Raw genomic sequence first — 26,879 nt, 5'->3', positions numbered from 1 at the left:
AGCTGTATGAGTCATGGAAGATGAAGGGGGTTCTTCAATCCGACAGATACTTTTTTGCCCAGATATTGGTCAGGGAGGCCTGTTGGAGGGCAGATAAGCTGCTGAATGGGTCACAGAGATTATGTGCATATTTCAGCATTCTGGAAAGCAATCCCTGTGACATTAGCCTTTTCTCTGTGCAGAGAAAGAAAAGAAATCCTGTGTTTCTATTGATAGAGGACTCAGTGTAGCGTTTCTGTGAGTGCTTATGGCTGTATTTACATAGACCTTTCTGATAAAGCTTACTTAGTTTTTAACTTTCCTTCTCCATTAAGACTAGGAATTTAGACTTAATTGTGGGAAGTTATCAGAATAAAATGAAAATGACATATGTAAAAATCAATGTAGTTGCCATTGTTATAAGTGTAAAAGGAGAAATATAACATGCTAAAAGAGATACTGACACCTGAAATAAAACTTTTTTAAAATACATAACATCATTCACTTTGCATGTTATGTACAATTTTGCCATAAAAGTATTTGCCCAATGCTTTTACGTTACCTATATGATCCCCCATGTTCCTCTATGAGGGAGCTGCCATATTTGTGCAGCATTAGGCCGTTAGCATTAAAACACTCAGGTTGGCCAAACAGTCAGGTTTAGGAACTTCAAGTAAGAATTACTTACAAAAGCAGCCCTATCAGTGAAAAATTACCAACATGACCTATAGGTAACTTTTTATGTACATTAATATTTTAAAAAGTATTTTTTTAGTGTCAGTATCACTTTAAATGTAAAGAAGGTTTAATTTCTGGTTCAGTATCTCTTAGTACCAAAGTAAACAGTGGATTGAATTATTGTAGGTATAGAATTGTGTTATAAACGTGAATGATAGCAATACTGTGAATGTATTTTTTTAGTAATATGCAGTTTATTAGGACTTTGTAACTTAACATGAATATTATGCATAGGAGGGACCCTACCACCCTAATAATTAGGATTTAGGAAAAGAACTGCTTTTTGACTTCCATTAATAAATGGTTTGCTTTTATGTTGAGGTGGTGTATTATTTAACAAGAACTGGAATTCTGAAGTCAGTCTACATATTGTAACAAGCGTATTAACTAACTGCAGCTATACACTGCACCACTGCCAAATGGCCACTGACAATGCTGCCAATAAAGCTTCGCTAAAAAAAAAACTGTAACACGCTTGTAGTGTTTCTACGCCACCCTTTTCAGGTGACCTTTGACCTGCCTGTTTGGAGCGTTCCATCCGGCTTCTCGATCCAAAGCACGTGTGCTGGCGCTACACTGGGATCTGGCAGCTGTACCAGGGAGAGGTTCTGTGGGAAGGGTTCTAAGCATGGCGAGCCAAGGGAACTGCCTTCGCTATGAGGGTTGCAACTTCTTCAGACAGAGGATCGTTTTGTCTACCCTGAGTGGAAGGCCAGTAAAGATCCAAGGCATTCGGGTTAAAGATGAGAGCCCAGGAATCAGGGGTAAGGGATTGTATGTTGGAGAGATCAAGAACCGCCACCAGTTGCTAAATAGCTTAACCACAAACCCTTGTCAGACAGAATTAATAGTACAGTAGCAGCAGGTTGAAGATTCTATTGCATATAGATTTCTCTTAATTGCTTTACCATTCTTTATAAACGCGGTGGGTGTAGAAGATACCATGTAAGGTCGCATTATCACCCAGTCAGAGCTGGGCACATTTATATACACGTGTTGCATGGCTGATAAGTAGCTGCTTGCTGCAGACTGTCGGTGTCTGTATTAACCCATACATCAGTGTAGCGTTGTGTAGTTTAAAGGCGTCCTACACGTTCATGTTACAACATGGTAACGCTTCTTGTTGTATTCTAAATGTTGTGTATGCCTTATAAGAAAAGCTTCTTTATAGACGATTCTTGAATTTTGCATTATGGCCAGCTGTCAATCTTGGTACAAGCTGACCTGTTGTGCTATAATTTATATAAGGACATGTTATACTGTGTATCCACAACTGTTGGCTTTGGATTTCTGGGATTTGTAGTTCAGAAACAGCTGAGCACAGCAAGTTCAGGATCCATGGGTGTAGGGTGCAGATTTCATATATAGACAGTACCTGTTTTAATATCTGTGTTGATCCAAGTTTTTTAGGTAGGGAACATAGGGGAATTCTGTTTATATAGCCCATGGGGTGCAAAGCTCTTTACAGCTATAAAGGCAACTATGACTCACTAAGGGGCTGATTTACTAATCCACGAATCCGAATCCCGAATGGGAAAAAAACGTAACGGCTACGAAAAAATCGCGACTGCGACGAAAAAATCGCAAAATACCGATCATTACGAAAAAAACGCATTTGGACGCTTTCGATCCGTTCGTGCCCCTAAGTATGGGGAATCGAACCATCAAAGACTAGTCACTTAACCTCCTATCTCTTCACATGTTCTCCAGTTAATACATTGCCAAAATATATTCACACCAACACCTCTCTCCACATTTCATCATATATTTTTTAAGGCATTTTGCTTACGTTTTGCACAGGAGAGTGCATGCTGTTTCAGAGGTGTGAGCCCCATGCATTGTTTGTGGAATTTTAAAACGTGTGCAAATTAATTAAATATCTGCCAAAGACAGGCTTTTATAAGCTTTGTCCCTGAGCACCCACGATAAGTTTAGTGTAGGGAAATCTTCCTTGAACAGTTTAACATTACTGTGCCAAACTAACTAACCCCCTACAGGATCTGATACAGATAAAACTTACATCTCCCAGGTTAAAATATGCTACAAGCAGATGCAGATAAAAGCTGTTTAAATGTCTTTTAAAGCCCTTAGTTTATTTGACGGTGACATTTAAGGGCTCTGGCACACGGGGAGATTAGTCGCCGGCGACAAAACTCCCTGTTCGCGGGCGACTAATCTCCCCGGATTGCCATCCCAACAGCGAAAATGTAAATCACCGGTGGGATGGCACACACGGCTGCGCAAGTTGCTTCGAGAGGAAACTTGCGCAATTTCAGTGAAATCGCGCTGCCGCCGCGTATGCCATCCCACCGGCGGTTTACATTTTCGCCGGTGTGATGGCATTTGGGGGAGATTAGTCGCCCAAGACACAGGAGATTTGTTGCGGGCGACTAATCTCCCCGTGTGCCAGAGCCCTAATGGTGAGTTGCTTAATTGACCTACAGGTTATCCAGCTAGTCAAAACTTGATCAATTTGGCCACCCTATTTGATGGCTGTATTGCATTATTCAGTTTCATTGGGTGAAACTGAACTAAGGATAGACTATGGCTCCTCTTCTTTCAATATGCCGCATCTATGAACAAAAGTGTCATACATGCTCAGACATCCTGAGTAGTATAGTTTAAGCAGATCAAATCACCCAACGGAATCTGATCATATATGGTCAACTTTTTTAGTGATATAGGAAAACATTAAAAAGAGACACTATAAATATTGCAGCATACTGAATTAAAATAGTACATTGTAAGTGACTGAGTTGTGTCTAGGTGTTTTCCAGACTCCTCAGTCCTTCTTATAATTAAATGAATTAAAGCCAAACAATCGGTTTGAAAAGCTATCGGTTATCACACATTGCACTGAAAGAAGGAGCTTTCCAGAAATAAGTCTTTGCTTGACTGATCGTTACATAAGTGGCTTCCAAATCTATTGGTATTTGAAGATCTAAAGAGTTTTAAGCAGATGATTTATTAAAAGTGTTTTAATGCCAGACTGAAGTGCACATGAAGAGCCCAAATATACCTATTGATGTGCAAATCAGATTGGGGAGAAGTGATCCTTATCTGTGCATAATGTATGAAGCTTTGGATATATTTAGACCCTATGGTTTTAAGTAGTGTATACTTATAGCATTGTATAGAGTTTTATGTGGACTTACTTTTGGTAACATTCTGCTGGAAGTTGTGTTCTTATTATAAATTATGAAAATATTGTATTCATATATTGATTTGTACTGTTCATCTGACATCAGTTTTTCACTTAATGATTTCCATCGCACTGATTAGTATTGATTTTACTTTAGGCAGATTTCAGGAAATAGACAGTACGGCTAAGTACAGAGCATAGCAATTTGGAAAATGAAGCTGTGGTGTCATAAGACTGTTTGGCAGCTGATATAAGTATATATCCGTTCACGTGAATTTAGTTTTTTTTTAATGAAACCATTTGTCTATTGGCTATTCATTCCATTATTGTTCAAGAGGGACATGAGAAGGGTCAGCTCCTAATAGGAATGATGAGATAGCCGTATGATCTTTTGCTTCATAGGGGCTATGCAGTGATTGCCTTAAAGGAGAAGGAAAGGTAAAAACTAAGTAAGCTTTATCAGAAAGGTCTATGTAAATACAGCCATAAGCACTTACAGTAATGCTGTATCCTCTATCAAAATAAACACAGGATTTCTTGTCTCCTTTTTTTTTTTTTGTAAACATGTTCTTAGGATACCTGACTTCCTGTCTCAGAAAAATTCTTCATTCCTGGGGCCAGAGTCTGCTCCCCCCTCCCAGAACAATTTATATAACTCACTCGCCCCACCCTTAGGAATGTGTAATCTGAGCTATAATGGCTAAGCTGCAAGCAGGAAGCTATAAACACCAAGCTAAAATGGCAGCTGCAATCTTAAACAAACAGAGAAAGCTTCTAGGGCTGTTTACTCATACTAGGTATGATGATCACAGTGAGGGCAGTGAGGTTGTGGAATGCCCTTCCTAGAGATGTGGTAATGGCAGATTCTGTTAATGCCTTTAAGAGGGGCCTGGATGAGTTCTTGAACAAGCAGAATATCCAAGGCTATTGTGATACTAATATCTACAGTTAGTACTAGTGGTTGTATTTATAGTTTATGTATGTGAGTGTATAGATTGGTACCAATATATAATAATATAATAAATATGCCCCTTAGTGTACTTTCTTAAAATATACAGGTATGGCAGGGGCCTTTTCATGCCTCTTCTGTTGCACATTACCACAGGATCGGGCAAAGTTCAAGCCGAACATGGCTTCAACTGCATTTGCTCCATGTCACCATTCAAACAGAAGGACCAAAGCAGTGTGAAATGGCACCTGCCAACCCCACTGCACAATTCTTTTTAAAAAGATTCAGACTCTTTTTAGTCTAACTGATGTTGCAAGAGAACGTGGGGTGTGAGGAAGGCATTCTGTCTGATATTAGTGTGTTGCAAACAAATCCATTCTCTCTATTTTCATTTAAAGTGGACCTGTCACCCAAAGAAATTATTCCAAATTCTTTTTTGTTGGGTTAGTCTAGCATAATTAAATTCACTTACACTATATAAATTATTTAAATCTTGTTCCCCTTAGTCTTGGAATTACACAACTACAGCAAGCAGGTAGGGGGGCCACTTTGTTAGTATGGCAAGGTGGACCCTGATGCCCATGCACAGGCTACACACTAAGACGGAAAGGAAGGGAGGGGTAAAGTGACAAATACAAAGTGCTGAATGGAAAGTGAAATTAATTGCTGCCCCGCCTCTGTGCCGAAGGCATAAAGGCGGGGCAGACAATATTTGATTGACATTGATTAAATGCCTGTAGAATGGGTATGGCTGTGTTAACATAAAAAGGAATTTGGATTTCATCTTTAATTTGAACAGGACTCTTCTTATACAGCTATTTATGTCTGGGTGGCAGGTCCCCTTTAATGGCCTTATGGGTTTAACTGTTTTAGACTATATTACTGTTAAGTTTATATCGATTTATCTGCAAAGCTGATTTTGATGCTTCTGAATTAGTCTAGAAATTAAATAGTATGCATTTTTAGTTCTTCATAGCTGTTGAGCACTTCTTAATATATAATGTGCCTTTGCACTGTTTTGGGGAAGGCATTAGTATATAGCTAAAGCTGGAGAGAACAACAAATGTGCATAGCCCTAATTGGAATAAAAAAAAAATAAGCATTTGTGAATAGCATTAGGGATGGTATTGATGCAAAGCCATGGTGTGCTTTTTTTCTCTGAAATCTAGAATGCGAGCAAGGCTTTTGGAGCACCAGGAAGAAATATGCCACCGTGGAAATGCTTGTCACCACTAGTCACCACAAATAATATAAATTATTTAGACAGTTCTTAGACAGTCCTAATATTATAAATAAAATAAAATAATATGGTTCTAGTATATCACCAGTTATATTAACACAGAAATCCTATTCCCTTGGTAAACCTAAAAAGAAAGGCTTGCTACTTTTGTGTATAAACTACAGGAGGTGAATAAGAATTTCTGTTTTTGAGATACTGTCAAGGCATCCTGTGTCTTGGGACACTGGTACATTGGTTACTGTGGGCTGTTGGTTACTGTTGGTCAAAATATTCTATCCTGCAAGCAGCAGCTTCTCTTTATTCTGAGGGATTTGCACTGTTTAGGCATCACTATAAAGCCATCGACTAGGTACTATGAAAGAAAGTTAACTTCTACTTTGATACTTTGGAAATCCCATTCCCATGCAAAAGGGAAGCAGCTATAAGTGCTTGGGGACCATATTTATATTGCCTTTTATTGCATGTATTGGCTTCTCTGATTGTTGTAGGCACGTATTCAGGTCTGTGAGAACCTTGTGCCATTAGAGTGCACACCCTGAATCTCAGCAGTTACAAATGCATAGGAATGTATTTGTATTCCATAGCAAGTTAAGCTGGGAGAGGCAGTAATAAGTTAGTGCATAGTTATCATGTTTTGGTGATGAAGGTGATTGAAAGGGGAGGTATGAAATAAGATCTAAAGACTATGAGAAAGTATGCAGCAAAAAGGTTTTTGCTTTCGGGAGACAGCAATGCCTTCTGTTGGTCAAGGCTCAACAGTTTCCACAGGGCTGTCCCTGCCATTGACTAGAACACAGACACTGCAGTGGCTGCCAAACAAGTTTGTGGTTGATCTAAATTCTAAACGAAAAAGAGCTTATGCAAATAGAATGAAATAGAATTACCTGTAAGCATTTTTTCGACTCCGAAAGCATCAGAAAATATGAATTCTTACTTGGCCTTTATGTAACCCTACTAATGAGGGATATTTTATTCAGATTACAAGTTATACAAGGAGTTTGTTTTCACAAACTTCTTAGCAGGGTGTCGAACCTATTATTTAGTTTAGAATTCAGATGAATCCCATCACTTTTTGCAGGATTTTTGTTCAAATTGTATGTGTTCAGCTAAACTGAATTAAACCCCAGTCAAATTGTATAACTTTAAGGCTCTATGCAGCAATATATATTTTTTTTTTTTTTCAATTTTGGCCAAATAAAAAAATGGATTCCGTACACCCTATGTTTTTAAGCATTTATCTCATTTTAATTTTTTTTGGTTGATTGGAAATGTGTTAATTTTCTTCAATCTTCTTTTTCCTGTGAACCTCCCGATAGATTTTGAAGCAAGTTTCATCAGACTTATGGATAAAATAACAAATGGCACAAGGATCGAGATCAACGAAACTGGTAATTATCTTTTTGTTTTTCCTTCTCTCTTTAAACAAGTGTAATACTGTATGCAACTTGTTTTTCTGTGTCTTTTTACTATTTATTAGACCTGAAGATGGATGAATGTAGTTGGTCTCAAACATTTTATTTATGTATTGTGTGACTTGTCTACACCCCACAATTTTGTTCCAGATGGCTTGGGAACTGGTAACACACCCAGAATTCCTAGGTCTCTTGTTGTTGAGCCAGAGGGAAGACCTCATATTCCCTTTCAGATTTGGCATGAAAAATGCATATCATTTAACCACTGATTTTATTTTGACTCCGTTTATAAACTACATATTACAACATCCCCAGATACTACTAAAGGCTTATACCTGAAAGGGAACTGAATTCTGCTTCATTGTTTCAAGTCAATGCCAGAGAATGCGGAAGGAATAAACAAATACTGCATTGCTTCCTAACTTCCCCCCTTTGCAATTCACATTTGAAAAAAAAAAATAATGTATTGTAATAATAATGTATTTTTTTTTAAATTTTTTTTACAAGTTCACCTTTAACTTAAAGATCAGTATCTTGTGCAGTATCTAGTGCAGAAACGCTTGGACAAATGATCTTAACCAGGTTGCCTGCCATTGAAGTAAATGGCAACCAAACGTCATCAGTAGTGAAAGTTGGATTTCAACCTAAAAGTGCTCAAATGTCATTATTATTCAAGTCTTCAAATGTAGAGCACACACTTGGGAAATGTTATTAAAATTCAGGCTTGAAATATTGCCACTAAATAGACAGATAATGTTCTGCACAGAGCAAAGAAGCAAAACGCCTGCTTGCCTAGGAGATCTTAAAGAGGATGTAAAGTCATTTTTTAAATGCATTTATAGATTCTAAACACACAGTTTTATCATTTAGTGCTAAGACTCTATATATGCATTTTTTAAAAATGACTTTACATCCCCTTAAAGGAGAGGGAAAGGCAAAGTCACTTGGGGGCCAAAATGTTAGGCACCCCCAAGTGACTTAAATCACCTTGACCTTGTAGCCCGGGCTGGTGCCCCTGTTTGGAGAGAACAGCACCAGCCTGTAGCGCTTCCTCCATCCTGCTTCGCTCGCGCAAGCATGCGCAGTAGAGTGAAAAGCCAGGCTTTAACAGAAAAGTCGGATTTTCACTCTACTGCACGTGCGCCGGCCACGGGAGTTTGCCGGAAACTGAAGCAGGAAGGAGGAAGCGCTTGTTAAAGGTACCCCGGGCTGGTGCTGTTTTCAGCTAACAGGGGCACAAGGTAAGCGATTAAAGTCACTTGGGGGTGCCTAACATTTTGGCACCCCCAAGTGACTTAGCCTTTCCTTTAAAATTTGTCTCTGCTATCACTGTAAGATGGTTTCTCACACACTGACCTATAGACATGACACATAAGGAAAACAAAAATAATATAGCTGGTTGTGATTTGGTTAGCGTAATGCCTACTTAATTATGTATTGCTGTACAACTGGCATGAGTTTAATTGCATTTTACTGCTCCTGCAATTGCATTCTCCTACTGACTTTTTCCCACTATAATTTATTACTTTTGGCAGTAATCTCTGCTTTATAATACATGCTAGGCTTGTGAGAACAAATTCATTCAAATAGTGTTCCTACAATAGTGGAATGCACAAAATGTTTTGTTATCCCCCACCCATCCCAAAATAAACCAATAAATCTTCCAAACCCTCCTGTATTTTACGGATTCTTTGCTCTTGGTTCTTAATTGCATGTTTTGAAACTAAAATACAAGTAAAGAATTGTTAACTTGTCGTATAGTTGATGGTGTATGAACGATCGTCGGGCCAACATTACTGGGCAAAAGATTGATCGGCTGGGTTTAAAAATTTTGGTCATTCAGCGATAAAATCTGGTAGTTGGTGTGAGTGCCAGACCTTTGTCGTTGAACGATTGTTCCCTAAGCATGTCATGATTGGAAGTCAACGAACTATTTCTGATCGAACATAGATGTATGATTTTTCTGTATTTTACGTCAACAGTATGATGCCATCTTTTCATCTTGTCCGTGGATGGTATATCGTATGGCAAACCGATCGTCAAACGATTGTGTACCGGTTAGATTGTTCAATGCAGAACAAGTGAAATCGGCTCATGTATGGCCTTCTTAAGGAAGAGATTCAGGGTAGGGGGGAAAAAGAGAGACTCTTATTAAAATGATATGACAAGATTTACTGTTTCTGAATGATGGTGGAAATTTTTTTTCTATAGTCGTGGATTTTTCTCTTGGTTATGGTTGGTTACTGTGTATGTAGCTGAAACTGGTCAGCATCTACTGTAGTTTAATGGTGCTAAATGTGCCTTTTCCCACCAGATAAGCTAATAGCTTATCCATTAGTATGTATGTGCATACTGTCATCCCCTGATGTTTATTGACTTGAATTTACCGATTTTGGCTTCCTAGTTTGACCAATGATCACATTGGTCCTATAAATAAATCTTCTTAAAGAAGCTTGTAGGACTGCACACTTTGTTTACAAAAGCATAGTCCTATCTGTCTTTGTAAAACCAATTATTTTAGAACTTAGCTCAATTCTTTCCTGCCCAGTGATTTTTTTTTTCTCTCCTAGCAAAAACACTGAATGTTTAAGGGGCCGCAAAGCCACCAGAGAAATACACAATTATGTCAGCCACTCCCATTGATGTGTCTTGGGTTCATTAGAAAGATTAAAATGTGAATAACAAGTTTTCATAGAGGTTAGTAATGTGCAGGTTAACCTGGTTTGGCAGGTTCACGTTGAATTTTGGGTGACCATTGAGAGTTGGGGTTAGGGTGCTTGTCAGACTGGAAAGTATACTTCTCTTCTCCCAAAGCTTTCCCGTCTTGGAACTAGGAGAATGAAAAGGAGTAGCATATGGAGCCAGATGCTGCATGTTGGCTACGGTTACAGTCGTTGTGGGTTGAGTTTTTCCTGGCTTGCACATAACCTGATAGAGGTCCAGATCATTTACTGCATTTTAGAATTTATTTTTTTTTATCCTGAGAAAAATAGGGAAAAAATATGATATTGCCCTAATCATAGCATAACATTTGGTTTAAAAATATTAACTCTTGAACCCAACTATTTAAAATATATTGCGTAAATGATTGGTTCTTTAGATCATTTATGGACTATTGGGACCTCTGTTCAGAGTACTTGATTAATTTTGTCTTCATTTGCAGGTACCTCTTTGTACTATCTGCCTGGCCTTCTTTCTGGAGGAACCTTGGAGCATGACTGCAATATACAGCGCTCTATTGGCTATTATTTAGAAAGCCTCTTATGCCTTGCTCCTTTTATGAAGCACCCAATAAAAATCACCCTGCGTGGAGTCACTAATGATCAAGCGGACCCCTCTGTAAGTTACTATGTCTGGGTTTAATGCCTTGCTAAATTCTTGTCAAGCTACCAAGTCTTTGCTATCGCTCCTTGTATACAGAAATCAGCAGGGTTTTAGTTTTGTTAGCATAGAATATTCTATATAATAAAGGTGTTGTAGTCTGTAAATAAATAAATATATAATCAAGGTTTTTATTCAAAATGTTTGAGAGAAAATCATTAACCACAAACATGGAAATTTTGACTCTTCTGAACTGAAGATGCATTTGCACTTAGCTTTTTATATACCAATAATATAACTGAAACGGCTTCCAGTTTTACATCTGATCTCGTCTTGGATCAACTGCCTGCAGGTTGGCACTTTGCTTGAAGCAAGCTGGAGCTATTTTTAACACATTACCCTCTTTCTTGAAAATGTTGTATTGTACATGCCAACTAACCTCCTTGTTGTGCATTGTTTTAGTGCTTTTATGAATATCCATTAAATAGTTTGTATTGTATAAAGATGTTGTCAGCACCCCAGATAAAATCTAGAAATGTACAGAAAGGTCGTTCAGCCACAAGTAAATTTTACACAAGTGGCTAAGGAACCAGTTAAGTATAGATTTGAGCGAAGTAAAACCAACACTAGTTTCAGGATTCAAAGTACTGTGCATATGCTAAGCATCTCTTTGCTCCAATATCTGTACTGTCAAAGGTAGTTTTTTTGTGGATGCTGCATACACATGGACCATGTGTGTCTTCTTCTTGACTAACGTCTGCGTAAGTGAGTTATATTTACAGATTGGGGGAAAGGGACGTGAACATGTCTAACAATTTTTTTTTTTTTTTTATTTAGGTTGATACCCTAAAGGCTACAGCTATTCCGTTAATGAAAAAATTTGGCATAGATGGTGAGCATTTTGAGCTTAAGGTAGGTTGCTGGGGCTTAATGGCTTAAAAAAAAAACCAAGACTTAGACCTATATAGATATATGTATATCATGCATTATTCTTGTTTCATTTTCTCTGCCTTTCTGTAAGTCTAAAAATGTGTGTGTGTGTGTGTGTGTGTGTGTGTGTATATATATATATATATATTTATATATATATATATATATATATATATATTTATTTATTTATTTCATATTATTAGTTAATAAGTCTAAAAGGGAAAGTTAAAATTTGTAAAACTACTATTTTCTTAACTCTGTAATTAGACTTAACTAATTCAGGCTCCAAAGTACATTTGCTCAGTGGTAACTGCAGTGCAGATAAACCTGACCTAATTTTGATTATACAGTTATAGGATCCCTTATTCGGAAACCCATTATCCAGAAAGATTCGAATTACGGAAAGCCTGTCTCCCATAGACTCCATTTTAATCAAATAATTCAGATTATTAAAATTGATTTTTTTTTTCTCTGTAATAATAAAAAAAAAAAGTACCTTGTATTTGATCCCAACTAAGAAATAATTAATCCTTATTGAAGGCAAAACAATCCTATTGGGTTTGATTAATGGTTTATTGATTTTTTTTTTAGTAGACTTAAGGTATAGAGATCCACATTATGGGAAGACCCCTTATCCGGAATACCCTTGGTCCAGAGCATTCTGGATAATGGGTCCTATACCTGTACTGGATTTTGCCCTTGTAAAGCAAAATGGGAACAAATATTTAACAAGAAGGGTTAACATATTTACAAATACAACAGTTTAACACTTTCCAGTAGCCCTCATGAAAGGGGTGAGATAAAGTACATTTGTTTTTTTTTTAAATCAAATAACTGTTTTAGTCTTATCTAAATACAGCCTGATATATATTGCCTCCATGACAAAGGTGTTTTTAAAACATGCATCTCCCCTTTAAGTGATAATCCTGGGACTCTGGATATATAACTAGAAACTCATGTTTAAATCTCATTGCTATTTTGTGATTTGGCTAGGGTCACATAGTTGCTGCCTGCTGTCCCAGCGTAGCTGGTGCTCTAAAGATAGCTGTACAGTACTTTGTTTTTCTTATCCTACTGGATAATTTTTATAGCCATCCTTATTTCTCTTTATGCTCTAACTGTATACTTTCCCTTTTTCTAGATCTATTTCCACAAACCCATGACTTTTTCTGCTTATGATTTCTTAAACATATTTACTATATGCACTGTGATTGGTGATCCCCTGTTCTTTACAATCAAGGTTCCATTTTGTGTATTGGTAATACTTTTTTTCTTCACTCAAGTTTTCTTTATGGTCTCTTTTCAGATAGTAAAGAGAGGAATGCCCCCAGGTGGAGGGGGAGAGGTTATCTTCTCATGTCCAGTAAGAAAGCTTTTAAGACCTGTTCAACTGACTGATCCTGGAAAAATAAAACGCATTAGAGGAGTAGCGTATCCTTTCATATAGTGGTTATGGTAGCAGGTGGGTTTAGGCTGTTTTTGGATGCTGCAATAAGCAGTTGAGCAATTAACATTGACAGAATGTTTTACAAAAGCTGTCAGCATGTGGTTTGCATTGTTTTGTTGGCCTGATGTAATATATGCAGTTCCTTAAAATACAACAAGCAACTACTGTTTTATACTTGCAAAACATGCCTTGTTCTCCGTGCTTGTTTACTGTTTTTTGTTATACTTACCAAATCATTAACACAGGCACTTCCCATTCAGTGGTGGTTTAGGGTGCTTTGATGTCAGCTAATGGCAAATATGCCCACTCTGCCATCAGCACTGTTAAAGAGATACTGACACCAGAAATTAAACCTTTGTTTTTTTTGTCTATTATAACATTGTCTTGGGAATGCATAACATTTATTTACTTTTATGATTTCCCCACCCCATGTTCCTCTGGGTGGAATGCCATATTTGTGTAGCAGTAGTCCAATAGCATTAGAAGCTGTAACTGAGAAGGGACAGTCAGGTTTGGGAACCAAAGTATCAATTACTTACAGGAGTAGGTCTATCGGTGAAAACTCTTGACATGACCTATAGGTAGCTTTTATTGTACATTAATATTTTGAAAAATAGTTGTTTTTTTTAGTGTTAATATTACTTTAAGAATGCACAGGGTTGTGAACTTAGGCACTAGAACTATTGCCCTAAATCAGTTTCTCAAAATTCCTATTTATTACAGAGCTTCTTGCACTTACATGTAATTGCGTATGGTGTTAAAGCCTTCCTTTTGACTTCTTTTCCGTGTCAAGCACAAGTATGTCTGTTGTGCCTAAAGAATCTGACACATACTTCATTTTGATGCTAAATAGCTAAGTGGTGCCAACCAGGTTTAAAAAAAAAAAAAACGTTTCAGCACAGTGCAAGCACACTGCCCTTGTGATAGTAGATGACCCATACTGAGTGCGGAACTCATTCATAGTTATTAGTTCAGTGAACTAAAATACAATCATACTTTCCTTGATCTATGGCTGATAGATACTCCGTCAGAGTCTCTCCACAAATTGGGAACAGAATAGTGGATGCAGCAAGAAGTGTTCTGAACAGATTCCTCCCAGACATTTATATTTACACTGATCACATGAAGGGAGCCAATTCAGGAAAGTAAGTATTAGGGATTCGTCTGCACGCTGCATTTATAAGCAGGAAACCGTTCTGCACTACCTTGATGGCTTTTTAATTTGGGTTAGGGTGGTATGTTTCTCTGCCATTGCAGGGCACACTGACCATAGGCTTATCTGTCACTGTACTGCAGTCTATTTCCTTCCCATTGGCTGCCACCGTAGGAGGAGCAAAAGAGTGCTTTCTCATTTTTAACCTGCCATGAGAGCATGAATTTTAAAAATGTATATCGCAGTATGTATTGCTTTGCTCTATAGTAGTTAAACCAGCACACATTTCTTTCTGACTATACACCATTTGTTATTCATTGATATGTCAAACTGCTTTTATTCAATCTCCATTGTAACTGCACACTTAAGCACTTTCTTGTATCACTTGGCTGACCCAGAGCCTTAAAATGATACCACAGGTAACTAACTGATCTTTATATAGCTTAACAATGTCACATGTGAGACTAAGAAGAAGGGTGGTGCCAGTCTGTGTAGATTTACACTGCAAATGTGTGATCTTTAGTGCTTGCATAAAGTTAAATGGAAATTAAAAAACTGAGAACCGCTAATTGACACCAGTATACATTACTTGAGCCTTAAGCCTTATCATAAACATGGCAAGCTGTACAGTTAAATAATTGTTTTAAAAATAAATGTTTGAGTGGAAATTCATATTAGGAATTATTTGGTTAACTGAGCAGTTATACAAACCCTTCTTGCCCCACCTCCTAAAATGTGTTTTGGTATCCTTTGTGTAGGTCCCCAGGATTTGGCTTGTCACTTGTGGCAGAAACAACAGAGGGTTGCTTTCTTAGCACTGAGCTTGCCTCTAACCCACAGGGGCAAGGTAGCACAGTGCTTCCTGAGGATCTGGGACGTAACTGTGCGGTACTGCTGCTGGAGGAAATTTACAGGGTAGGTGACTTCAGGTGCCCGATTTTGCAAATGGGTAACCAGGGTGGCTGCCCAGTGCCCATGATTTCACGGGGATACTCTGCAGTGGACTAGGCATGGGCTGAACAGATAATAGCTAAGTCGTATATTTATTTAAAAGTAATGTGCTCCCACAACCGGGTATGCTCTCTTAATAACATGAAATTGAGGACGTTGTACAATTAAACCACTTATATTGCCACTGACCCTAATAATTAACATGCTTCATGTGGACTGTCACACTTCTTCTGAAGGTTTATCCTCTCCCTCACTCTGAGGATCTTCCTTTTGTTATCTTGTAAGTATACCAAGCTGTGGGGGCAAATTGTTTTTCTAAGTACTTTTATCAGCACTATTATGTTTTTTTCTTTTCATGGTCATGAATATTGTGTGAATACTTAAAGCATATGGAGCATAAACTTGGTTTAAGTGTGCTTACTTTTAGGGTTTTGGTGAGTAGGCAGTTTTACCATTGGTTGTCTGACCTTACACAGTGTTCTAATGCTGGCTACACATCGCTTGGTGATGTCGACCATCAAGTGGATCTTTCCCCAATATGCCCACTTTGACCGAGGTACAAACGATCAGATCACAACAACAGGGATACAGGCCATCAAGGCAAGGACCACATCAACAAAGTGATGCGGTCATAGTTCTGACAAGATATTTAAACCTGTCCAATAGATATGTGGGCAATTTTTGGCCAAATATCGGTCGGGTAGTCCTTTCAGAGTGCCCCATACTCGGGCTGATAAGATGCTGACAGCTAAAATCTGCCCGTGTATGGCCACCTTAACTTATCTGAGGGGTCTTTAGCACAGCACCTTTCTAAACATTTTTATGAAATTAAAAATACAGTTTGCTGCACTTGGCATTTTATTATAATAAATTACTGCATCATTGTGCCTATTTTAAACTTCGTTACAGAGGTTTGTTTAGTATTTGAGTATCTAGCACAGTAGACTAGCAGTGAGCAGCTGCAAATACACATCGTTGCATAAACTTTGCTTTGTATAAATTGAGCAGTTCAATCTACTTATGACTTGTTTTCAAAAGTGAGCATGCAGGATGTATTTATAATGTGCAGGTCAATGGAAATAGCTTCATATATCTTACCCTGAGCATCCAGCAGGTAAAAACCAGTACTTCTGATCTCATGTTTGTGCCTCCTGCTGTGAAAAAATGCACTCTCAATTTCTGTGCGTTTCACAACCTGATAGTTGTTACCTGTGTTAATGCACGCTTACCAGCCCTTGATCTTGTCTATGTTTGCATAGAGCCGCCTTTTACTGGCACAGCTCTAAATCTAGTCTGCAATGCAGACCCTTGGGGCTTATATGTCAAAAGTCTGTTTATAAGCATTTCAGGAGATTATTATTCAGTGTTGTAAGGTAAATAAAAGAAAAGCTGAAAACTATGATTTGGGAGGGATATAATAACTTTGAAACAGAATAAAAATTTTGTAAAATAAGAATCAAGAGAACAGTCAGATTGTATATTCCCCGTGTATTTTTCAAGAGCTTGAAGGTGGTGTCTTTAGTAAATTATTACTAGTGGTGGCACAGTCTTGATTTTGGTGGACTAGGAGCTTCATGTTCACAAACCTTACATTAAAAGGGTTTCTGTGCCCCATGAATAACATTAATATCCTATGCGTCTTAGTAACAAAAATAGTCGGTCTCTCTGGTTGAGGGTGTAGGTGAAGAGGAAACGTAAAAGGATACTGTCGTGGTTTTTATGGTATATTTTTTATTTCTAAATTACATATATAATATATATTATATAGCAAATAATTCACTTTACCATTTAAAATATTATTCTCGAAACAACAAATGTATTTTTTTAGTTGTAATATTGGTAGGTGTAGGCAGCCATCCCAGTGCATTGTGCTTGAGTCTGGGCTTTCAGAAAGAGCCAGCGCTACACATTAGAACTGCTTTTAGTTATCTTGCTACCCTCCCATTGTTCTGCTGATCGGCTTCTGGCAGGGGGGTGATATCACTCCAACTTGCAGTGCAGCAGTAAAGTGTGACTAAAGTTTATCATGGCTTTGGCACCCTGGGAAATTAAGAATATGGCTTACCCCCGTGTGAAATTTCAAAATCAAATTAAAAAAAATAAATCTGTTTACATTTTTGAAAAATTGATTTCAATGCAGGATTCTGCTTCAGAAGTTCTATTACCTGATGTGTTTTGAAAAAAACATATTTTTCCATCAGCGTGTTCCTTTAACAGGTACACAAGTACAGTACCACTACCCTTATAGTTTGCTGGAGTTGGGTTTATAGCATACTAATGTGCCATCTATGGGATTTTAGGGTAAGAATGCGAGAAACATTTTCCTTTTCTGGTCTATAGCAGTTGTGTGAAGATTCATAAGCCTGAGGGTACCGTTTCTTCTGAGTAAATACTTTAAATGGAAGTAGGAGAGGGACACTGCAGTATGCCCAAACGGATAGGTAGGAAACGTTTGCCGAAAGCCTTCTGCACAGAGAATGTATATAGAACTACAAAATGTAAACGTTTACATAGCCATTTTGTAACTACGGGGGGTTTCTCCTTAATATGGATCTCCATACTTTCTGGATATCAGGTTTCCAGATACTCACATAGGATATAATGAGCAGCAACTTGATGTGCATCAAGTAGCTGTGGTATAAAAGGGCCAGCATCCTCAAGTAGCAGTAGGCTGAAAGAACAGAAAGGGAGGTATCCTGTGTATTAGAGCATACAGAAACTTTTTATTTTAGATGTAGGGTTCCCCAACCTTTTTTACCCATGAGCCACATTCATGGGGAGCAACCCAAGCAGAAACAAAGTTTCTGGGGTACCACATAAGGTCTGTGATTGGCTATTTGTTAGCCCTTATATGGACTGGCAGCCTACAGAAAGTTCTGTTTGGCAGTATACCTGGTTTTTATGCAACCAAAAGGAATTCAAACATAAGCACCAGCTGCCACGTCGGCCCCCCCACCCCCTTCCTTCCTAGTCATGAGGTTCACACAACACCTCAACCCCCTCTGTGTGTACCTTGCATTCTCTGTTGTGGTTGTGATCAGGTGGGGGTGGGGGGTGGTCTGGGTTGGTGGGGCCCACTAGGGTTTTTTTTTTTTGCCAATGCCCAGTCCCTGCATGTTGCTGTTTCGAGGGCTTCTAGGGATTTTACATCTGATTTAATTACAAAAATGCTGAGTATTGCATTGCTTTTAACTTGGGATTGCTTTCTGTTTAGTCTTGTAATGAGTGGACTCATCCTTCAGCATATAGGCTAAGGCCACCACTAATGAAAGCACAGTGTTGCATCTATAAGTGGCCTGACATCTTAGGTTGTTTTTGCTGAGGGAGAGTGTTGTAAATGACATGGCGATTTGAAGCAAGGGCAAGGGGAACATGCATACTCCATTAAGGAAAACGTAGACATAACATTTTTTATATAGGTGTGACAGTATCCTCTAGTCCCCTTTATTAGATGTCTGTATTTGTAATTTACATGTTTCTTGTACAGGTATGGGATCAATTACCCGGAGACCCATTATCCAGAAAGTTCCAAATTACGGGAAGGCCATCTCCCATAGACTCCATTTTAATCAATTCACATTTTTAAAAGATTTCCTATTTTCTCTGTAATAATAAAACAGTACCTTGTACTTGATCCCAACTAAGATATACTTAACTTTGTTGGAAGCAAAACAATCCTATTGGGTTTATTTAATATTTAAATTATTTTTTACTTAAAATATAAAGTTTCAAATTACGGAAAACCCCAGGTCCTGAGCATTCTGGATAACAAGTCCTATACCTATATATACACACTCCTTTTGTACTGTGATGCAGCATATGTTGGTGCTTGTCAATCATATCATAAAGCTAGTGCTGCACATGAATCTTACAATCTCTTGCTTAGTGTTTGAGGAGCAAGGACATTATGGGATTAGAATACGTTTCCAAGTTGGCAATGAAAATTGATCAAATTTCTGCTGGAGTGTTGTATGTAGGGCAGGATGCCCTGCTGGATTAGCTCTGCACTCAGTGCAGCTGTTCAGATTGTGCCTTGGCAGGGTCATGTCTGTATGCGCAGTTACACACTGATATACCAGAAATGACAACCCCAGGAACGTTTTTCCCCATTTTTATAAGCAAAGAGGCAATAAAATATATTCATTTGAAGTTTTAGTGCATTAAAAGGTGTTTGAATAATTCCAGATTAAGTTTTTTGTTGTTGTGGTCTATTGCCCACGCTTGTATTTGGTTTTGGTTAATAAATACCAGCAAGGCAGCCTGCCCAAAGCATAGCAAACTAACCCCAGTATGACACACTGACCAATGTAGGGGATGAGGTTGGGAGAAATGCCTTTCATCTCATGCTGCCAACGGTAAGCTTTCTTGGTGTTGCACAAAATTCAGATGCTGTCGTTCAAACTACCAGATTCTTGGCTTTTACTTAATTACTTATGTTACGCTTTAGGAAACCTTAGCCTACAATGATTTATTTTGCAGATCTGAATCAAGGGGGATTTTGTTAACTTTGCATGGTTACAGATAAATGTAGATCAAACATGCAGATAAGTGCCTTTGTGCAGAAAAACTTATTTTAAGATCTTATTGAAGATAAGAAAACAAGTGTGTTTTCCCCAATATTTCAGTGTTTTCCTCCATGTTGGCTTGTACTATAAGAATACTCAAAAGAATGTTTACAGTGTGCTGATTCCACCCTCTCCAAAATAGTTGGTCATATTGTGCTTTACCATCACATCTGTAGATGACGGCAATTGCTATTGTTTGTATGTGCGTGGTTTAAGTGGGACTCTGGCTTTCAAACCACACAACATAGAAACCCCTAATATACCCATCACTGTAGTTTGTTTGTTTAAAAAGTATGAATAAATACCATTTTTAAATGCTGAAATCCAGCGGCAAAAACAGTTCTACTCTTTCTGCATCATTTCAAATTCTGGCAGGAGAGTTGGGACTAAAATATTGATATTACAATTTGTAACAACTTCTCTACAGTTTACAGTCAGCAAACTAACAGGAACTACATAACCCACAATGCATTGCAAGGTGATGTTCCTATACATATTGACATCACGTGTGCAGGGAATTGTGGGATATGGAGGATGCAGGATGATGACAACAATTGTTACTTTTTTTATTTTTTTTTTATTTTTTTTTTTCAAACTAGTTAGCCAGATCAGCAGGAGAGGAACAGGGGGCTAGGCTTAGGTAACTGTTCCAAACCATATTATTACATTACAGATCATGAAAAGGCTGCATATTTTTTTAATAGATGTACCATATGTTGCAAAGTTGCTTAAAGTTATGTTTACTTTTCAGAAAACTTGTGTTCCCCTTTAAGGCACACAAACTAAACACCAATTAGTACTGAACAAGTGTAGTGGAGTTAACACCCGTTAGTAAATAAAACAGTTGTGTGTTCCAACCTTCAGTGTCCCCATATCTCAGTATTCCACCTGTTAAAATTCTGGGTACATTTGCATACAAACCCATTGGCTTCAAAGAGTCCTACTCTTGGTTCCTTGATAAGGGTGGAGCTAATTAGAAAGTGGGCATGGATTGCTACATGCTTTAAAGCTGTGCTATACAAAGCGCACAGCACCACAGCAGGGCAAGTTAACACAAGCAACCTGAAACAAATAAGTCCAAGGGTTACACATAGCAGACAGAATAAACAGATGTATCTTCCAAAATTGGGCAACTTGGCTGTCGATTTGCTCTTTACACACACTGGCAGATTTAGACATCCAAAGAGGTGGCTCAGTAACAATTTGGCCAGTTTGGACACATGCCAGGTACAAGATTGGTCAATGATAATTCATCTTATCCTTAAAATTTGAGTAACTGGCACGATCAAAGGGCAGACCTAAAAACCTTTTCAGCCAGTGACCACAAACATAGACTAAACTGATGTTTCTTGTTTTTTGTTTTTTTAATCTTTAACAAAAATGTATTATGAAAAGTCTGGTAATTTTGGGCACACACCCAATGTTGGTCCAGTCTGTAGAAATGTGCCGAATCTGCACCAATAGAATTATGATTTAATGCAAAATATAATCCGTATTTCCAGGTCTCGGTTCTTTGTTTTGCGTAACACAGGCTGTGTTACACTTCATATGCCCCCCACACTTCCTCAGAAAACCAATGGTGACTACTGGTATTTGCAGTGAATTTAATATTTATCAGGATGTCAGGAGGAGCTCCTTTTCTTTGTCTCATTATAGCCAGGCAACTGGTTGCACAGGTCTTGTGGATCTATTTCTGGTTGCTGAGAAGGTCAGCTAGTATGATAAGATACTACCCTGAAATCTTTGGCAACTTTGCTCTGCAGCTTGAGTTACAAGATGAAAATGATGTACTGGTGATTGATTACTAAGGGGAGCTAGAACAACTGGCAATGACCAAATTTGCAGTAACCCATGACAACCAATAACAGTTCTGCTTTCATTGTTCTTGCATGATCTGCCTAATCAAAGCTTATCACTGATGGGTTACTTCCCAGTTACAAATTTGCCCTAGGGTTAATGAGCCTGTGTGATTTCTATTAACCTTTTCTTCAACAGTGCTGTTGTGGCTTGGACGTTGAGGCACATATCCTCTTAAAGGAAAAAGAAACACTAACACCCCCCCCCCCCCCCCCCCCCCCCCGTTCATAGCATTCAGAAATTAAGCATTTTGTGTAAACTGTACAATATTATATTCATAATTATTAGGGGCAAAGTTTTTTCCAGTATTGCTAATAGAATGATATTAATGATATTTCCCATATTTTTTACAAGCTGTTTGCTTCTCAGCCATGATAATGCAAACTTTTTACTTACCTTCCTGGTGTCAGTGGTTGCTCTTATAGTTACGCAACTTGTTGCTCATTGTAGGCCTGTCCCCTCAAGCCAATCTGCTGTTTAATCGTTCACGTCTTTGTTTACAGGGTGGCTGCGTGGACTCGGTCAATCAGAGCCTGGTCTTGCTGCTTATGACCCTTGGACAGCAGGATGTTTCCAAAGTCCTGCTTGGACCTTTGTCCCCCTACACGTAAGCCATTTCCAGAATGTTTAACATAGAACATAGATCAGCTTGATTGTCCTCAGTAATACTAGCTGCCCCTTTGCTCAAACAATATATTCCACCCACCACCTAGGTTATATTGTAACCAATGTCACTTTACTACTAACTGGGGAGAATAAGGTTAAAGTTGTATATCTTTCATAAGCAGGGAGGGTATGTTTCTACCTATGTGTACATAATACACAAGAGCCATGAATATCCTTTAAATATTACCCATGTGACTTAGTGATGTCATTTCTGTCACACATCTATAAACTTGTGTTTTATAAGAAATAATGTATCCCCTATTGTAGAATATGAGGATATTGTTCATCTTTGTGTTTCTCTAGAGAGAGAGAGTTATGTAATAAAATATGTGTATGTTTTTAGTATAAGGGTCCTATGAAACACCATGTCCATCATGGAGTTTGAGCGTGAACTGTCCTTTTTCGGTTATCATGGTACCGGTGCTGTGTATATGAAAGGTACAGTACTGTGATAACTGAAGAATGGTGGTGCCATCAAGAGACTGAAGGCCTGCGGTTTCAAAGGTTGTGAGTACAGAAAAAGTGCCTGGCCTAAATGGAAGCTGATAAATAATAATGCCAGTAAAATATTGAGCATATGTAGTTCACATATGAGTTAAATTTTAGCATGTTCTAGACTTGGCTATTCTTGGCAACTTGCCAGTTGGTCTTCATTTTTTATTACAATTTTTGAATTATTCGTTCCTCTTCTGCCTCTTTCTAGCTTTCAAGTGGGGGGTCACTGACACAAGCCGCCAAATAGTCGTACTCTTGCTTTATTGTTACTTCGTATTTTTTTTTTTTTATTCAGCTCCACTAATAATAATTCAATTTTTCATTTGATCATAATTTGATCATAGCTGCTGAAATTCCAAGTTAGAATGCTGCTGAATAAAAAGTACATTCATTTAAAAACCATACAAAATTAAGATCAGTTGCAAATTATTTTAGAATATCACTGCCTACATGATACTGAAAGTTAATTTAAAGGGGGGGGGGAGATGGGAATATGAATAATAGAGGCCTAAATAGAAAGAAAAGTAATGAAAAGTAACAGTAATACAATTGTAGCCTCACAGAGCAATAGTTTTTCTGCTATCAGGGTCAACACAAAACACAAAACATTTTCCTACCATGTATAAAGACCGGGCACATCTCCCCCACCCACACTGCATCATTTGTACTGCATATACCCACTAGCTAGCACCGTCACATTTCTCTAAAACAAACGGCAACTTTTACCCCTCTGACACACAAACATGTTTTATGGCACATTAACTACCCCATTTTAGGGGTAGTAAAATAAATGTAGCCCACAACAACCAACAGTGTTTGCTTTTAAACAGATGCCTACTAACCGCTTCTTGCTCATTGGTTGCTATGGGTTACTAAAACTGAATGATATCCCCATAGCCCCATATTTAATAAATGACACAATTTGCCCAGGAATCGTAACCCATAGCAACCAATCATTTTTGTTTTAAAACAGGGCCAGTAAATGCTGCCTGCTGATTGGTTGTCATAAGTGACAAACTTTGATTCTTTTATTGCCCCATTAGTCATTAGTGTGTAACCTAGAATTTCTTTCTTAGTTGCATGGTTGCCCAGACTCAAGTTTTTTTTTTATGACAAAAGTGACTTATTTGGTAATAGATTTCAAGAGGGGGTTTGCTCCATGTATCACTGGCGTAATGTATGAACATGCTAAATGGGTCACACACATGCTAGTTTTGTAGAGCACAGTAACTATTTGTTCTGACTTTAAATTCCTTCTTCTGCAATGGCTTTTGCTGAGCTTTTTTTCTGAGATGTGATATCTTGGTTAACCTTCAGGGAATAAGCATTATTGCTGGTGAAGAATATACAAAATTATTGCATGTGCTCAAGTTCACTACTTTTAAATACAAGTATTAAAGGGGTGGATCCCCTTTAAGCTAACTTTTAGTATGTTATAGAATGAATCTAAGCAAATTTTCAATTGGTCTTCATTATTCTAGTTTTTTAATGATTTGCCGCCGCCTTCCAACTCTTTGCAGTTTTTAAAGGGGGTCACTGACCCCCAGGAGCCTAAAAACTATTGCTCTGTGAAGCTAAAATTTTGTTGTTACTTTTTGTAACTTTGTTTTCTATTTAGGCCCTCTTTTATTCATATAATGGTCTCTCAACAAAACCTCTTCCTGGTTGCTATTGTAACTTGGAGCCTAGCAACCAAATAACTGCTGAAACTCCAGACTGGAGAGCTCCTGAACTGATAAATAACAAAAAAACTGCAAGTAATAAAAAAAAAAATGATGACCAATTGCAAATTGTTCCAGAATATTATTCTCTACATCATACTAAAATTTAACTCAAAGGTGAACAACCCCTTTTAGTGAATAATAAAATGCTGCTTGTGCTTATGTGTGTTTGCCGTACAGAAAATTCTAAATTCCTAATTCAATTGTTGCTCTTTCTAAAACATGAATCTGGCTTTGGTATAATCTGTGTATGTACAGAACTAGAAGTCTATGTCAGAAGGTAATGTGTTTCTCTTATTCTATCATTGACAGGATTGAGTTTCTGCGCCATTTGCGGAGTTTCTTCCAGATAATGTTTAAAATGGAAAGCAAAACCTTTGAAGAGCGAAAAGGGGCAGAGAAGGTGCTGCTGACTTGTGTTGGCGTTGGATATTCCAATCTCAGCAAGCCTGTGAAATAAAACTTGCTAGGCAGCTGGTTTTATAGTAAATATACATAGTCAGTGTAAGTTTGGCAGTGTGATGGCTGGATCCCGTCGCTCACACCACACTAGAGGCTTTGTATTGCTAAACTACACACTGGCCTATAGAGACTACTGTAACTTGGGGGATGAGGCTGCACCAGTTACTGCCTTATGAAGTGAACTTTACAGAACATAAGGAAATGCGTTTTAGCCTTTTCTTAAATTGGATTTAAGACCAGTCACTGTTACAAGTCTTTAGGATTTTTGGGGAACAACGCTAATTTAAACACCATAAAAACTCAGATACTTTTTTTTGTATGTTTTTTAAAACTATTTTATATTGCAAAATACTACAATTAAAAAAAAATTCCCCCTCCTGGAAAATGTGTTCTTATGTATTTATCCCCTATTCCCAAATATGACCAGAGTTCCTCAAATGAGCGCTAAGACAGATTTAAGTTGAGGATTTCTTTCTAGACCAAGTAATCTGGCAGTGCTACTAAAAATTCCAAGTTCTAACTTTACACAGTGTATTCAGTGTTTTCTCCCAGGATTTTTTAGGTGGAAGCTAAAAAAAAACAAAAAAACTACAAAACTCAGTCCTGGGGGGAAATCACAGGATTACTATCATGTAAAAGGCATTTTTTATGTACTCCGCACTACCCCAAAATAAATACCGTATTTTTCGCCGTATAAGACGCACTTTTTCTTCACCAAAACTGGGGGGGAAAGTTGGTACGTCTTATACGACGAATACCGCGCCAACCCCCGTGTGTCCGTGCATCGCCCGAGCGAGCGCGCAAGTTGCACGGGTAGTGCGTGGGCGCGACGTGCAAGCTGCCTAATGAGCCTTGTGGTACACAGAGCACATCCAGCGTGCAGCCCAAATACAGAGCCGCGGCACATGTCACTGCTCTGTTCTGCATCACTGTCACTGGGAGACAGCAGCGCCAGTGTCCTGAGGCTCCCTCCTTTCATTATTAAAGAGCCATTCACCGGAGAAATCATTCAGGGGGCTTATATATTTGGACCTCTGGAAGGGGGGTAATGTAAATAGCTGGTACACGGGGGGGGATGTATGCAAGTCCACATGGTGACAGGGAGAGGGTGTTTCTCCATTGAAGCAGCTTTTTTTGCATGGGGCATCGTGGGAACCGAGTTCAAGGTAAGGACTTGTAAAGGTACTGTTTAATGCTTGATGTAGCTTTCTCCTGAATAATGCCATCACTGCTTCCCATAGTAGAGTTGTTGTCTTGCTTTTGCTGCATTATGGGATTTTTTTTTGTCCAAGTCAGCGGTTTTTTTTCTAAACAGTGGTGTTTGAAAAGATTAAAATATTTTACTACAGTATTTGGTTCAGAATCTTTTTTTTTTTTCTAGATTTTCCTCCTTTAAAATTGGGTGCGTCTTATATTCCGGAGTGTCTTATACAGCGAAAAATACGGTAAATAAAAAAAAACGTGTCCTTGTTCGGAAAGCTGACCTATAGATGCAGAGTAGCACAGTGTAGTTCCCAGGCGCCAGCTTCTTTTTCTTCAGATTTTGTTTGGCAAGTTCGCCAGCACTGAGCTGTTAAAAAAAAAAAAAAAAAAAAAAAAAAAAAAGCTCCATTTGTTTGTGAAGGAAAGAAGATCGCGCATATGAACTCTCCCACGCTACTCTGCATTTATAGGTTGACTTTTCAAACAGGGACACTTTTGCACCTAATAGACTCTGTGAGGAGAAAGCAGGTAGGGGTCAAATGACTGCAGTCTATGAGGGCTTTTGTCTGTGGTGGGGGTTGTTTAGTTTTCCTTTAACTCCATCTTTCTACATTGGATGTTATAAGTGTATTTTGTATGTAAATTGTA

The 26,879-nt window shown here is 38.2% G+C and overlaps 1 protein-coding gene and 1 non-coding gene across 2 annotated transcripts; both read left to right on the top strand.

The window, feature by feature from the left end:
* Positions 1-1,189: 1,189 nt before the first annotated feature.
* Positions 1,190-25,413, top strand: rcl1 (RNA terminal phosphate cyclase-like 1). The gene is made up of 9 exons (XM_031890645.1): positions 1,190-1,481; positions 7,365-7,436; positions 10,624-10,799; positions 11,619-11,693; positions 13,018-13,142; positions 14,178-14,303; positions 15,070-15,226; positions 22,188-22,291; positions 24,879-25,413. The coding sequence occupies exons 1-9, from the start codon at positions 1,346-1,348 to the stop codon at positions 25,024-25,026; spliced, it is 1,119 nt and encodes a 372-aa protein (XP_031746505.1). The 5' UTR covers positions 1,190-1,345; the 3' UTR covers positions 25,027-25,413.
* mir101a-1 (microRNA mir-101a-1) lies at positions 22,736-22,826 on the top strand. The gene has a single exon (NR_049672.1). It is a non-coding gene; the product is annotated as a microRNA mir-101a-1 (primary transcript).
* Positions 25,414-26,879: the final 1,466 nt, after the last annotated feature.

The sequence above is a fragment of the Xenopus tropicalis genome, chromosome 1, assembly GCF_000004195.4.
Source record: "Xenopus tropicalis strain Nigerian chromosome 1, UCB_Xtro_10.0, whole genome shotgun sequence".
Lineage (NCBI taxonomy): Eukaryota > Metazoa > Chordata > Amphibia > Anura > Pipidae > Xenopus > Xenopus tropicalis.
Note: the sequence above shows the minus strand (reverse complement) of the source record. Positions and strands in the feature narration are given on the sequence as shown.

Coding starts and splice junctions, on each gene's coding strand:
- rcl1 (XM_031890645.1), top strand. CDS start 1,346: ATGGCGAGCCAAGGGAACTGCCTTCGCTATGAGGGTTGCAACTTCTTC. Junction 11,694..13,017: donor GTGAGCATTTTGAGCTTAAG/GTAGGTTGCTGG, acceptor GTCTCTTTTCAG/ATAGTAAAGAGAGGAATGCC. Junction 15,227..22,187: donor TGCTGGAGGAAATTTACAGG/GTAGGTGACTTC, acceptor CTTTGTTTACAG/GGTGGCTGCGTGGACTCGGT.